We start from the raw sequence: 12,736 nt of genomic DNA on the forward strand, positions 1-12,736 counted from the left end.
GTCAACGTTGCCTGTATGCATTAGTACTGAGACTAAAATATACTCTATTTTCGTCTTTTGTTTCGAACATGTAAATAAAAAGTAAAGTTAATGAATAGCTTTCAAAACTACACTGAAGACACTGAGGAGTGAGATGAAGTATAAACCAATAATTAATAATCAAACAAGTTTATAATAATTTACTGATAAGTAATTATACCCCGTTTAATGCTATTTGATCATAATTAACCTCAACACACATGCGCACATGTGATTTTTAAACTTCTTTAATGTTGTCTAGTTTATAGCTTTGCGCATGCGTACACCGATACCGGAAAGCGTCACGAGACGTCGTGCTTTACCTATTGCTATGGCGTAGTTACGACAACTATGCTAGCTGACAGCTTCTGAACGCAGTGTACGTGCGCGCGCGTGTGTGTTACCCACGTGGCTAATGATTTACGGCGGTTTCTGCGTCCTCATTGGTCCGCAGGTGATTATCGGGATTGGCTGTAAGCTACTTTTGCGGAAAGGTAAACGGAACCTTCCCCGGAGAGTCCACACTTCTGAGCGTTGTGTTCAAAACTCGGCAACAAATATGAGCTAAACGAAACTCTGAACAAAACTCAAAGCAGCCGGACTTCAGCAGACATGGTGGAGGTATTTTCCGGACGCACACTCCTGAACAAGGACGGAGAGTTTGTGGATCCTGAAGAGGCTCTGCGGAACAAGGTGGTGGGGATCTACTTCTCCGCGGGATGGTGCCCGCCGTGTCGGGACTTTACCCCAATCCTGTGTGACTTCTACACGGAGCTGGTGGAGGAGAGGGATCCTCCGGCTCAGTTTGAAATAGTTTTCGTGTCTTCTGACAAGTCAACCGATGACATGGTTGAATATTACCACGACATGCACGGAGACTGGCTCGCTCTGCCTTGGACGGATGATTACAAAAAGTGAGTTTCATAATCTAATATTTCACATTTGAACTCAACGTAACATAATCAGGTGTTTTATTTATCTTATACCTACACAGTGCAGTCTGTACAGTCTACTAGGCAGTGATCCAGCTTATGTAAAACGCTGATGCGCGTCACTGTCGAGGATTAGGTTTAAGCGACAGCAAGTCCAGACTGTTCTCTTCAAAGTGTCCTTTATTTGTTTATTTTGATTTCCAGATCACGTGATTTGAGTTATTGGAGGGTTGCGTGACTATATCAAAGCAAAACAGAGTCAGATCTGTACACCTGTGAGTGCAAACTTTTCTCTCAAACATTTTTTCTTAAATAAAAGCAGTTATTTATTTATTACATCGCTACTTTAAAGTCGAGTATCAAGTTGTTCGGTTTCTAATCTTGGATGGAGTTGCAGCTATTCTGTTCATTTTTTTTCTTCCCAAAGTTAAAACTGGACTCTTTGAATGTTCTGTTTAACCATACCAGTAGTGTGGTTTAAATATATTCAGCAAAGCAGATGAGTATTGAAATAAAAACATCAAACATAAAAACATCCATGTGCCATTAAGTTAGCAGCATTTGAATGCTGTATCTAAGCAAAGTGAAGCTGTTTTTCTTATATTGTGTTTAGGTGTGTTGATTAATTGCAGCCAGTAATCATGTTTTATTTATAAAATTTGAATTTGTAAGATATCTGTAGCCACAGTTGCCATCAAACTGCGTTGTTATGTGCAAGAATCTCACATGTATTCATGGAAAACCATCAAGTGTATAATAGATTCTTTACAGTGGAAGAAGTGTCTTTTTCTAATAAAGGAGCTTCTTTGTCTTTTTGTCCTGTCACAGTGAGTTGAAGCATCGCTACAAGATCACAGCAGTGCCCAAACTGGTGATTGTGAAGGAGAACGGCGACGTGATCACGGACAAGGGCAGGAAACAGATCCGAGACCGAGGCCTGGCCTGCTTCAGGTCCTGGTTGGACGCTGCTGAGATCTTTCAGAACTTCAAGGGTTAGGAAACAAGGATGAGGAAAATAGAGGGCCTAACGAAGCTAATAAAATCTTCCTGCTTTCCATTTAAGTGTAGCCGTCTGAGAAGTCGCCGGATCACCGGACAGCTTATGTTTCTGTTAGATGAAGATCTGCTTATTTTTAATTCATCTTCTGCCCATTTCCCCGTCAGAGGTCGAACACCAGTAGTTAAAAATGCAATTTCAATGAAACATTATGAGAAAGAATAATCGTATTTAGATTCCAGTAATTCTTAAGAGCTGGTCTAATGATGGTTTTGCAGTTATTACTTGGGCATAAGGAGTCAGTCTTGTAGTGTAGTGGTCATATAGTTGGAATAATGACACCGTCAGTGATTAGACTGGATTCATCCAGTTCTTTTTGCCACTGGATGTGAAATCTGCCTGTAATGTAAAGGCTTGACTGCACAACCAAAACACGACGAGGGCAGCACTCTTATTTTTACTCCCAATACCTGAAATGGTAAGAAATGGTAGCTGATGAAACACCTCTTTATCTATGGTAAAGAAAAATTGTGAAGTAGTGGTAAAGAAACTTCTCAAATTGCAGATCTTCTATCATCCTATGCATTAATGATAAACCCTCAGGCACATAGAGAAATTGACCATTTCATGTGACTAATTCAAGCCAGCTGCTGCCGTTAAAGTACATGTATACAGTTAATGCGCTCTTCAAACATTTAGCCAGACTTTGCCTCTGTTAAATATATACTTTGTTTCTATATTACTTACCTTTGTACATAAATGTAGTTCTATCTCAAGCTGCCTGTATATTTTTATATTCTGTTTTTAATGAGTTGTTAAGATGGGCTATTATTAAAAATTTAATAGAAGAAAACTATTCTGTTTTAATTATGATTATTATTACTTTTTTTTTTTTTTTTAAGGTTTGATTATGCCTTGTAGTGCTGAAGAGCTGTTTGATGAACAAACAGAGCGATTCCCTTTTGCCTCATTAAACTGTGGAAAGCCCACAGGATCTGTTTCCATCGTGCTGGCACATCTACACGCATGGTCCTAATTACCTGTTTCCCTCGTGTGCGCTGACACAGCTGTTATCACTTTGTGCACGAAGCATCCAACAGACCTGGTGAATAATGATGCGTGTGCGCGGGCCATCTTCTCCAGGTCTTGTCTGCTTTTTAAAAAGAAGAAGACCAGAACCTCAATTCTGAGATGAATTGAGTCGAGCATCGAGCGTCTCTTCAAGGACCTTCGTCAAATCTCAGAGGACTGTGCAGACCAAAAGATCTGAGTTTATTGATGCAAGTCTTCAAGGTAACATAACTCAAACTGCCACGTTAGATGGATTATTTATTGTTAAAATATACTGCAGTTTGCATCATTATTCCTCTGGGAAAAAGGATGAAGACGGTGCATTTCCACGGTGTGCCATGTGGTGTAGCTGCAACACCATTTATGAGCGTAGCGTGAAGACCGGCGGTTCAGTTTCGTCTTATTAAAGGGTGTTTTCACATTTATCTGCTTATCAATTGATTTTTCATCCGAGTGGGAGAGATCTGAGTAATGTCTGAGTATTTATTGATTGTGTTGAGGAGTTATTAAAAAGAGAGCCACTGGCATGGGACGCTATTTACCGCTGTTCGGTCGATTTATAAGGCAGTGCGGATGAATTTTATTTTATGTACTTTGCGTGTAAAGGCCACAAATTTTCTGGTCCTCTAATGGCAATGGAAAGTAACTTTTCTTGTAGGCTACTCGTTAAAACATTTTGCAAGTAGCCAAGGATATACATTTAATCCTAGTGTGTAATTCCTTCAAGTTCAAAGGCAAACGCTGGACTCTTCTGTTTATTAGATATCTCTAGTTTATACTTACTTGCTTATCCAAAATTGAATAAGTAACTTGTGTATCTGAGTACTTCGCCACCGCTGTGTATCAGTACTCAACAAGAGAACTACATTTTTACTCCAAAGACAACAGTTTTTGCTCCGTGCCTGTCACATGATTTGGGTCCTCAGAGAGCCCCTCGGGTCACTTGTAGATGAAGATGTGGGCTACACATTTGGACTTCTTGCTGGCTTTACAAATGAAAGGCAGTAGTGTTTCCTGCTGCTGTAACGGTGTCTTGAGTAACAAGGCTGTCTTTATGAGAGGACCTGGAGGGAGGGAGGCGGAGAGCTGGGCGGACCGGCGGACCTGCACAGAAAGAGCGCATCGGGGTCAAGTTGATCACATTAGCTGTCTGACTTCCGCTCATAACCTTCAAAATAAAACTTGTTTAAAAATATATATATAGTCCCCCCCCCCCCCCCCCCTTCCAAGGTTGTTGCTAGATTTAACCTGCTGTCATTCAGATTTGTCATTAATCAGTAAAGTTGTCGGATTTAAAAACCTGAGGCAAGTCAGTAAGATTAATAATTACATGATAGGGATAAAGCTTTCTGAAGAGTTATATAATAGGGTGGCCAGAAAGGTATACATGGAAAGATGAATGAAAATGTAGACAAAAATTTTTTGTATTATCAGAGCTCTTGAGTTTATAAACAAAAAAACTTCAGTAGTGCCAGGAATATACAGATTGTTTTCCTGTTTTGAGCAATATCATAAGAAAAACAAACAATACAGCAATACGAACTCTTTTTGGTTTTCCAAACACACAGAACACAGAGAGCAACTAACAATGTCTTTCTCACTGAATGGACAGAATAAAAATAGTAGGGGCAAAGTTAAACAAGTAGACATTCCATGTGGGGGTTAATGTACAGTGAGATTTGATAAATATTTCATAATTTCATCTTTGAAAAAACCTACAACCTTTCACTGTTAAACTGATTTTTACATGACTTAAGGCACAAAGAAGTAACTGGACGACTTCCAGAGGAGCATTATGAGACTTTTCGCAAACAGAACGCTAGTATTTTGTACTGCAAACAAGACAACTTGAGGGGAAGGAATGGGGAAAGTTAGCCTATGTTAAATGTAATTTCCCCAGTTGGCTGGGATACTTTTTTTTTTTTTTTTTTTTTTTATCACCATTCAATTAAATAGCAGAAGTTTGGAACACAGTCTTCATTGCTAAGAGCTGAGCTTTTTTTGTTTGTTTGTTTGTTTTGTTAAGTTGTTGCTGGTTTCCAGTTTCCAATCATGATGGCAACAAGCAACATCATCTCTTAATTACTAGCGGATCAGTACTTTGTTTTTAACCCTTAAGTTCAGTATGTAGCCCACTGGACTGTATTAAATAAGTTGTTTTCTTGGAAATGAAAACAACAACAACAACAACATTACATTGATTTAGTGGTCATTATAATGTGTTCAAAAGTTGCAAAAATGATATCATGATTCATTTCATAAATCATGACACACTGCTCTCCCAGAAGTTTCCTTTATGGGTTAAAAGTATCAGTATCGATCAGCATCGCCAATACTGGCCCTGTATTTACTTGGTATCACTTCTACTCTTAACCACGTTTCATTATCGGAAATTGTTGCTTTTAAGAATTTGTGGTTTAATTGAACAAAAATCGAATAACTAATATGAACTGGGGAGCTTTGAATAAGTGCAGGTAACTATACTATTTTCCATTTTTATTGCTTTTATTTTTATTTCTCTTTTTAAGCTAATGTAACTGGCTTAGATGAAAAGCTTTAGCAAAGCTTGATACATAATTGGTGCATTTTATTGTGAAGGCAGCAGGCTTCTCGTGTTCCGGTGCTGTTCTCGCTGCTCCGCGGTACAAACGCTCACACCCGCTCCTGGACAACCGAAGAGTCGTCTGTGGACCGGTGGAGGGCTGCAGGACGGTTCCGCAGCACCGGGACTAAACAAACCTCCGCTCCGCTCACAGTGGACCGGACTGACGACTGCTGGGACAAGAGGTAAGTTGTCCGCATGAGAGGACACTGCTGATATACAGATGTAGCCTGTCGATAGCCGTACTGTAAAATAACAAAAGCCTAATATTTTAATAGGGAACATGTGCGGAGTTATTCTCACTTATTCTCTATCAGTGTAAATTGTTAGTTTATATTTGGATTGTCTGTAATTACAGGGTTTAGCGATCAACTTTTTGTGCGTAATTACGCCCAACTTATCAGGTCATTTTCCCCCATAATGCGCTTTATGGAGATATCAGGAAGAGGCAAAGAAACGTGCAAAAATGTGTCCACAATTTTGAATTTAACTTGTGTTTGTTTTTGCAGCAGCGCCTTTTCTGACATTTAATTCATCCATCCCACACTAATATTTAATACCAATGCAGCACTACTCACTGACGGGGTCCAATCAGTGACTCATGTTTGAGGTCACTCCAGACCAAAACCACATAGAGGAACTGAACAAAACATCACCCACAATAATTTCAGCTGAGCAGACCCAGATAATAAAATTATATGCACTCAGTCAAAGTGTAGGCTTCTTTCTAACAGTATCCCACTGAATCTCACTCACTCTCTCTCTCCTGCTCTCTCTCTCTCCTGCTCTCTCTCACTCTCTCTCACACACACACACACACATGCATACATCTAGTACACACTGCTGGAGGTTTTTATCACAGAAAAGGCTCTAATCCTGCTTAGTGCGCTTACTAACAAGTACCTAGCACCCTGAAATATTTGGTTTGCATGCTGGCAGAGTAGATTGTTTTTTTCCTCAGACTTGAAGAGTGAAACTTGAGGGATTACTCAGCGTGTGAGTTTATTTGGCAGGCAGACAGTGTGTCTGTGTGTGTGCGCGCTACAGGTCTGTCGTGGTGTGCACTTTTTAAAAGCTGATGTGACAATAACATCAGCTTTTATGTGTTAAGTGCACGTCTGTGAATGTTTACAGTTTCGCTTTCCCTGCTGCACCATCATGTTTCACATTTCAGATAACAGTGTCATGCGGGGTAATTAGCCATTGACATTTCAAATGCTCTGATGTAACATCCCTGCAGCACAGTGACAAATGAGATCTGATGATATTACAGTCACCCTCGCTATGTGTCTTTTGATTCTTTCAGATGGTTCCAGTCTTGAGAAAACTATTGAGTTAAATGCAGATCGCATAAATGGCACTGATTTATCGCCCTGCGTTGGTAGGGCCGGCTGACAGTTAACAGTATAAATTATCAACTGCAGATGGTGGAGCTGGTTTGGTAGAGAAACCTGTTGTAACCCCTTAAAGCCAAACCACAAGCCTTCACCTTAGCCTTGCTGCGAGGTTAGAGTTGAGAAACGTCTGATGGTAATTTCTGTTCTGCAGTGTGCTGCTTCAGGGAGAACAGGGAAGTCGTGAGTTTGCCTCATAATTGTTTAGGGTTTTTTTTCCCATTGCACAAGAAAAGCAACGGTGAATGCACTGCAGGTGTTTCTGGTTGAGATGAGCAGGTGTAAAAAATGTGGATGTGCCGGATTTCTTCAGCTTCAATTGTTTGCCGTCTTGCCATAATCTGTTGTCATCTATTTATAACTGTCCAGTTGCAACCATCACCGTCAGCAGCGGTAAGACCCGTGACACAGGGAGTATCTCACTGTGCAAACCACGATTTATTTTATTACATCGCGATTATGCAGAGGCTTACTGTGCCCTCTATGAATTGGATTGCGGTTTTCATTGTGCTTATGTGGATGAGTTACTGCCGTCTCAGAAAGGGCAAATTAGCAGGCACTGTATATATGTGTGTATATAACCATCCATCCATTTCCTTAACTGCTTATCAGATCCAGTGTTGCACTGGCTGGAGCCTCTCCCAGCTGTAATAAGGTGAGAGGCTTGCTGCTGCTGGCCGGCAGGAAAGCTGGGGGGAACAAGTGCGTCAGATATCAGTGTGTTAGTCTGTACCATTAATTCCCCTATTCTAAAAGGTCCAATTGCACTAATGTACATTTCACATTCATAAAAAGCAGGAAAAGGTTGAAATTTCTGACATCAGTGAAGCAGAATGTGGGAAGTAATTAGACTTTTTTTTTTTTTTTTTTAACTTAAGAAGTGTCTGCTTTATTATCAGAAGAGTTGCCACTCTTTATTCCCTGCTGCAATGACCCATTTTCCCCATGGGGACCATTAATGTTTAATCTGATACAATCTAACCTAACCGTGAAGAAATGGAGCACTTGAAGAGAGGGAAAGCAGGGGGCGGGGTTAGACGGTGCATGTTAACACAGACACTTGTAGTGAAGTAGAGGAGTGTAGGCTTTTTCGTTGTTTTCGTTTTTTTAAGGGCCTTCCAGATGGCACGCCGACTGGAAGGATCCAGAGAAACCGGCCCCTAATGAATGGGAGGGAGAATCACCTGAGGGGACAAGAAACATCAAAGAAACCTTTCTCTCACCTTCCTACCCTCCAACAGGCTCTTTTAATCCCGACTTTTTCCTCTCTCTGCTTCATTTTCTCCTTGCAGCAAGTATCTCATCTACTCGCTTAATAGTTCCCCTCGAGTTATCTGAGGATATAGTTGTCAAACTCACCACCCACTTTCTTTTCCCACTCGTTTTCAAATTTTATCTTAATTAATCTCTCCTCCTCTCCTCTCCTTTCCTTTCCTCTCCTCTGCTGTCCTTCCCTAGAGGATGTTCCCCAATTTTCCAGTAAGATAGCCAGAGGGCAGGTTCAGACAGCACTGTGTGAAAAGAAGACATTCAGTGAGGCCAACAAGCACACAAACACATTAACATCCCTGCCCTGCACGGTAACAAGTATACCACTCGGCAGAGGCTGCAGAGCTAGGATGACGGAGAGACAGACAGTATGGAGCAGAGTTTAAGCGTGCATGCTTCTGTGGTTTGTACGGTTGCTTGTAGAGATCTCAGGGGTCAGTTACTCACAGACAGTTTATGTGTATGGAAGGAAAGGGCCGAGGTAGGAGGAGAAGGTTGTTTTTAAAAAGATTAATATTCTCTCATATGAACGTGCTTTTCAGATGAGTATATGAAATGATGGGACTTAAAGGAAGATTTAAAGAACGCAACATAATTGTATATGGTCAGTAAAAAGCATAGCAATATACTGAATTTTATGATTTATTTATTTGCATACAGTAGATACAGTAGATACAGTAGATAGCTATTGTTCCTAGCTGGCCCTGGAAGCCTGCCTGTATTGTGAGATTTCTGTTTTTTGCCTTTAATATTTAGTTTTGCTCACTGCAGCGCCAAATGTGATTGGAGGAGTGGGCACTGCTGCATCTGGGTGGGTTTACTATGAAGGGAGTTGAACACAGCCAGGCTTTCTTTGTATTAGCTGGCTCGACAAATACCAGTCAGAGATAAAAGTGGCTGCTTTGCGGGTCATGTGGCTCTTCTTCCGCACAAAGTGATCCCTATGAGTGCACCCACTCCAATCGGGGATGACGATGATAATAAAATGGTGATAAAATTCTATGAAGAACATTAATGACACAAAATTAAAATATGACACGTTTGCAAATAAGGCGAGAAAAAAACTGTTAATTTGGAATTTAAAGCACAGAGCGGTAAACATTTCAATTAAGTTAATTTATCGCTGAGCGCCCTCTCAGTGCTGCTGTTTATTTCTGAGATGACGACTGCTCATTAGAGCCCTGAAACTTTAAACTGGATCCATTTAAACATTAATGGTTGCGTATCCTGATAACAGAGACGTTAGCTTCCCGGCACAATATAGTGAGATAAATTTTATGACTTGATAGACGTGTTGTGTGTTCCGGTAGCTGCAACTCCAGCAGTGTGAAAGAAGCTTAGAAGCAGATTTTTTAAAAAATATATACATATAAAAACATTTATACATTTTCCCAGTCACCAAATAATACAACACACACTTTGCACTAGTGTAACTTTCCAGCTCGGTTTAATTTGTGATGTTAGCAAAAGCGGCTTAACAATTTGCACATGTAAATGTACTCGCCCATTAAGGCAGCGGTCCCCAACCTTTTTTGTGCCACGGACCGGTTTATGCCCGACAATATTTTCATGGACCGGCCTTTAAGGTGTCACGGATAAATACAACAAAATAAAACTAGTACCGGTACCGAAAAAAAGAATTTATTCATAACACAAGTGAAAAGACCAAGGAAAACCGAGTTAACGATAAAAACGATAACAAAATAACGCTGAAAACCGATAAAAACCCTGAAAACTATACACTTCACACAGCCTCAACTCTCGCGGCCTGGTACCAAACGACTCACGGACCGGTACCGGTCCGAGGCCCGGGGGTTGGGGACCGCTGCATTAAGGAATCGATATTGGACTCAACAAATGCTGTAAATAAAAGAATGAAATTAATGCAAAGTCTGACCATAGTTTGCTCCCTGCCAGCTTATGTGTTCACCATAAGTTACCAGTTGGTGATTTAGGTAAAAAGAGAGCCACATGACACAGAAACTCTGACTTTAAGCTAAACCATTAATCTTGCTTCTTAGTACACCCCTCTAGGATTCACATGGTATCGTGTTTGTGACTGTTTGTGTAGGTATTTGACTACACCCACTGAAGGATTCTGGGCATGCAACCTACACAAACTTGCTAGTGTGCAGAGAAAGAAACCAACCGGATGTAGCTCGACATGGATTATATGACGTGAAGAAATGCAATCTATGATATGTTCAAGTTGAACGCTGATTATCTGAAAAGATTATTTTTTTATCATTTTATCTTGAAGACGTCAACTTGGATCCGCTCTTTGAAGCTTGGCTTTCTTTCTTATTGTGGTTTAGTAACAGTGCAAATAGATAAATGAATCACTTAAAGCACATTTGTTAATGATTAATAGCTGATGAAGAAAAAAAAAAAAAAAAAAAGTCCACTAGGTTCACGAGTGTATGAATGTGTGTGTGAATGGGTGGATGACTGGATGTGTAAAGCGCTATACAAATACAGGCCATTTACCATTTTTACAAGAAACAGTCGATCAGTCACAATCCATACAGTTTTCTCCAGAGAAGTTGCCGGCTGGGTGGCAAATTTGATTGGCTGACTGGCCAAAAAAACAAAATAAAAACCAACAAGAGCTCTGCTGGAGGACAGTTTATGCATCAGAAACTGTTCAGTAATCTAATTTTTTTTTTATAGATTGTTTTGAGAGATATTGCAGTCTGTTAAAATAACAAACCTTGGAAATATTGGAAAGTCTGGCGCTTGACTGTTTTTGTGTGCAGCCGGCATTCTCTGTTTTCTCAGGCTACACTGTTCTCACCTTTGTTCTAGATTGTATTATTGTTAATTTAAAAAAAACAACAACTTTGCTCACCTTTTCCCGTGCTGCAACACATATTTTGGACACTGCCCTCTAGTGACAATTAATAGCTGAAACATGTAGACAACAGTTGCGTGCAGGCTCTGTGTAGACAATCACATAGGTGTGATTGTAGAGGCAGAGCTGGACTTGACCAGAGGCTCTGCAGCCCCTCCTGATATGTCAAGTCATTACACGCAAGCTGTGACCTCTGAAGTCAACGGGAAGTGGCATAATTTGCAGTTCCCTAAAGGTGAGTGGGTTATAATCTTCAGTGTTTAAATGACGGCGTGTTTGGAGCCTGTTAAAAAAACAGTTTTGATATGAAAAATGGGCATGAAAAAACATGCAAAGACAGAAACCCCGGACTTTTTTACTGTGAGGCAACAGTGGTAACGACTCCACCACTGTGCCTCCCTACGTCTAGCCTGCTTCTTTAAATTGTTTTAAGGTTTAAAATGAATGCATAACTAAGGGCGCGGCCACTTTGAATAATTCACGAGTGCCATTTTTCTTTGTTTGGGGTTTTGTTTTTGAGCTGCTTCCTATTTGCCAAAATTAGCATTCCACAGTGAAGGACAGATAAAGGAACTAAGCTAGAAAGCCAGTGCTGTCATGAGCTGAGCATGAAAATATGGTCACATCTACTTTCCAAACCCAACATGGCACTAGGCAAAACAGCTGGGCTTAAGATGGGAGTCCACAAACTGTGGGGTGACGTCACTTTGGCGAGATCTATCTTTCTCTCATAATCATGCAATCTGTGCTGGCATTCCTTTTATATCTTCAGTCTGGCGCTGCCACCATCCCCACTGATGTCTGTGGGGGAGTATAAACAAGCACATCTTGAAAACAGCTGAATGCGAAGTAGGGTGAGTATTGAAGTCTCTTTTTCAGAGACTAAGATTTATGAACAGTTTGCTTGTTTGTTTGTTTAGTAAAATGTGTTTTTTCAGAGCGTGTTCTGGCATGAGCATGTTAAGATTTCCCCTCATGTGCACTGTGGCTCTGAAAACGATCAAAACCCAAAAATGCACAAAGTAATGGAAAACAGTGGCTGCCATGAACAGGAAAGAAAAAATCTAAAAATTTGAAGTGCAACTATATAATAATTCAATAGGAGATGCAGATATGAGAGATAAAAAGCTTAAATGTGCAAAAGTGCTGATAAAATCCTGAACAGTATAAGTACAGTGTCTTCTGTGTGTTTCTGCTTTACAACCACCCCGCCTAATTTTCCAGGCCATTGCACTCTTTCACACAAACACTCACACCCTTTGAAAAGATACATATACTGTGAATTCCCAGTGCATACGTTTTTATGAAAGAGCGGTCTGATGGAGACAACAAATGCTTCTCAAATGCCTCAGGCACCTAAAGGTTGGCCTGAAGCACAGAGAGGAGCACACAAACAGAGATATGCTGTCACCTGCGTGTGATTTCTGCTTCACCAGTGTGACTGAGACTCACAAAATGGGGCAACGGACAGAGAAGAAATTCATTCTTTCTCTTTCCCCCTCTTTTTTTCTTTCTAAGTGCAAACTCCTGCAGCTTCAGCTACTCTCTCAATACTCGTTGCTACACTTTGCTCACACGTTATCTCCTCTCTGACTTATTTTC

At 40.5% G+C, this 12,736-nt stretch overlaps 2 protein-coding genes across 3 annotated transcripts in view; both read left to right on the top strand.

Annotated features, from left to right (window-relative positions):
- Nucleotides 1-366: 366 nt before the first annotated feature.
- On the top strand, nucleotides 367-2,801 carry nxnl2 (nucleoredoxin like 2). Its single transcript, XM_084935504.1, has 2 exons — nucleotides 367-932; nucleotides 1,779-2,801. Exons 1-2 carry the CDS (start codon nucleotides 631-633, stop codon nucleotides 1,945-1,947), a joined length of 471 nt encoding a protein of 156 aa, XP_084791630.1. The 5' UTR covers nucleotides 367-630; the 3' UTR covers nucleotides 1,948-2,801.
- Nucleotides 2,802-5,708: 2,907 nt separating this feature from the next.
- csgalnact1a (chondroitin sulfate N-acetylgalactosaminyltransferase 1a) overlaps nucleotides 5,709-12,736 on the top strand; it is a 36,714-nt gene continuing 29,686 nt past the window's right edge. The window contains exon 1 of one of the 2 annotated variants that reach the window (XM_084935502.1): nucleotides 5,709-5,805. The gene's annotated coding sequence lies outside the window, so the exon portion shown is untranslated. Of the gene's footprint in view, nucleotides 5,806-7,901; nucleotides 11,989-12,736 lie in introns of those variants that run through there. The other variant, XM_084935503.1, reaches the window with a different exon arrangement.

Source organism: Perissodus microlepis, chromosome 7, assembly GCF_051167445.1.
Source record: "Perissodus microlepis isolate ML-2025 ecotype Zambia chromosome 7, ASM5116744v1, whole genome shotgun sequence".
In the NCBI taxonomy this organism is placed as follows: Eukaryota; Metazoa; Chordata; class Actinopteri; order Cichliformes; family Cichlidae; genus Perissodus; species Perissodus microlepis.